This window comes from Pteropus medius, unplaced genomic scaffold (genome assembly GCF_902729225.1).
Source record: "Pteropus medius unplaced genomic scaffold, Ma_sr-lr_union100, whole genome shotgun sequence".
In the NCBI taxonomy this organism is placed as follows: domain Eukaryota; kingdom Metazoa; phylum Chordata; class Mammalia; order Chiroptera; family Pteropodidae; genus Pteropus; species Pteropus medius.
In genome coordinates, this window is record NW_024344378.1 from 11,031,737 (window position 1) to 11,034,246 (window position 2,510).

The 2,510-nt window shown below is 42.9% G+C and overlaps 1 protein-coding gene across 1 annotated transcript in view; it reads left to right on the forward strand.

Annotated features, from left to right (window-relative positions):
* Positions 1–2,510, forward strand: part of NRAP (nebulin related anchoring protein) — a 72,869-nt gene that overhangs the window by 42,225 nt on the left and 28,134 nt on the right. Inside the window, exon 24 of the mRNA XM_039870897.1 lies at positions 1,048–1,361. Coding sequence (XP_039726831.1) covers positions 1,048–1,361 — 314 coding nt within the window. The remainder of the gene's footprint in view (positions 1–1,047; positions 1,362–2,510) is intronic.

The window sequence follows — 2,510 nt, forward strand, 5'->3', positions numbered from 1 at the left end:
TGTGTATATATATATACACACATATATATATGTATATATATATATGCACGCATACACACACAAACACACACATATATACAATACATATACAATATATATAGTGTAACATATATATTATATATTTATATTGTATACGTATTATATATATACATACATAGAGCTATCAGCTGGACTAAACAGGGTCTTGATGATGTGGCTGATTTACATTCCAACACAAGCTCCTTGTCAGCTCAGTAACTTTTTACAAACCAGCCCTGGACCACGGATGCACTTGGAGTGGCACGGGTTTATACCAGGCCTGGCTCATAGTAAGTGTTCAATAAATGGTGGCAGATATCGATACTGTAGTTGTTGCTGGCAGAGATGAGAGTAGAGCCAGGTCCCCAGATGGCCACAGTAACCATAATGTTGAAAATCACGCCACACACTGATATCCTGTTATACTGTTGAAACATTTCTGTATTCCTTTTTTCTTCTGACCCTCATTACTCTGGGCCTAGTACTTTTTTTTTTGAGACCAATAAGCTCCTTTTTGTTCCCCATATTCCTAAATATTTTTGTGCCTTGGTTATTTTTTAATTTGAGCTCCTTTCTCAAAAAGCCATTGTATTTTGAATATTCAGTGTCTTTTTTTATTTCATGACAACTTCTTATTTCTAATGATCTTGCTTTTACCAAAAAAGGATTTTAAAGTGGCTTTTAGGAAAACAAGAGGACACTTAAAAATAAATCCAGCATGACTGATCACAAATAATATAGACAAAAGACAGAATTTCACCAGGAAATTGGGAGAAGATTGTTCTGTAGATTCAGTTTAGTGCTGAGCTTCCTGGCAGCTGGGGTGAAAAGGGAATACTGAGCAGTCATCTTTTATTTCACCGTTGCATGAAAGGAAATATATCAGTTATTCAAAGGAGGCAAACGTTTTATGATGCTAATTCTACTAGGATCCTGTTGTATGGCTTTGTTTAACTTTCATGCCTGTCTTTGAAGCTTCACGGTTCCTTTAGGAGAGTCTCACGTGGCCCTGCTCTCTTCCTCCCCTTTAGGTGAAGTACAAGGAGGATTATGAGAGGTCCAGAGGGAAGCTCATTGGGGCCAACAGTGCCCAGGGGGACTCGCAAATGAGCCACTCGCTGCAAATGTCCAAGCTGCAGAGTGAACTGGAGTACAAGAAGGGATTCGAGGACACCAAATCCCAGTGCCACGTGTCCATGGACATGGTCCACCTTGTGCACGCCCGCAAGGCTCAGCATTTAGCCACAGATATAGGCTACAAGACAGCGTCACATCACTTTACAGCTTTGCCCACAGATATGAAGGTGGAATGGGCCAGGAAGGCTTATGATTTACAGAGTGATGTAAGATCTGTGTGTGTGCATGTGTGTGTGTGCTAGTGTTGGTGCAAGGGTTTTTCCCAGTCCCTTCAAGACAATAGTTTATACTTATGGGATACCTATTTCTGGATCTCTAAATGGAAATATTTTAACTTCCCAGTGGTTTAACTCTTATTCGAACCAGGCCCATTATAAATTCTATATGACCAAACAGAAAATCATAAGCTATTTTTTTCTTCTTGGAATTCTGCTCTCTATATTTGTTTGTTTGTTTGTTTCTTTTTATTGCCAAGTGTGGGGTGGAGGATTTATTTGTGACATTCTTAACTGTGGCCTCCCATGGGAGAGCATCTCCGATACTCGGTCCAATCTTCACATCCCCATTTTTAGAACAATCGGCTCCCCGATCTTTAACAACCCTCTCCCCTTTTTTCTTACATTCCCCGCCTGGTTCTGTTTTCTTTTGTCTTCTGTTGACCCTGAGAGAACTGGAAAGGCAGGTCAGCTGTAGCCAGACCGTCACACAGGGGGTGGGGGCCATGTAGACACACCCTTCCAGGTAGAGTTGTTTCAGGACAGACGAGGATATGCTGGTTTGAGAAAAGTGTCCATTTACATGGCTTTCCATTAAATCTGCTCCTTCAATGGCAAGTAACGAAATGCGAACGATCCTTCCCGCAACGCACCCAGCACCAAGTTGCAGTCAGTGCACACGAAGGAACCGACGCTGCGGGAAGCCTCGGATGTCTTGTGACATTCCCTCAAATAGCTCCCCACTTGGGTTCTGTTGTGAATTCTCATTTTCTTCTCCCCTGCATGTCATTTTAAGCGAGAAAATGGGAAAAGCAGACAATGAGGACGCCCTTTTTTGCGAGGTAGACGTGAGCCTGGGATGAGGGACGGCGTTGGTTCGGCCCCTCCCGACACACCCCCAGTAGCGTTGGGTGGGCGGGGCCTACAGTCGCCACCAGCGGGATGGCTCCAATTAAAGAGGAGATTAATTTACATTTTGGAGCCCTACCTGTGACTGTGCAGAAATGGATAAGACAAAAGTGGCATCTCATTCGACTCAGCCGGCACCAAGGCTACATCGGGAGTTGTTAATAGCCCTTTACATGTCTGCACACCAACAATGGCCTGCTTCTTCTTCTTCTTCTTTTTTTTTTTTTTCCT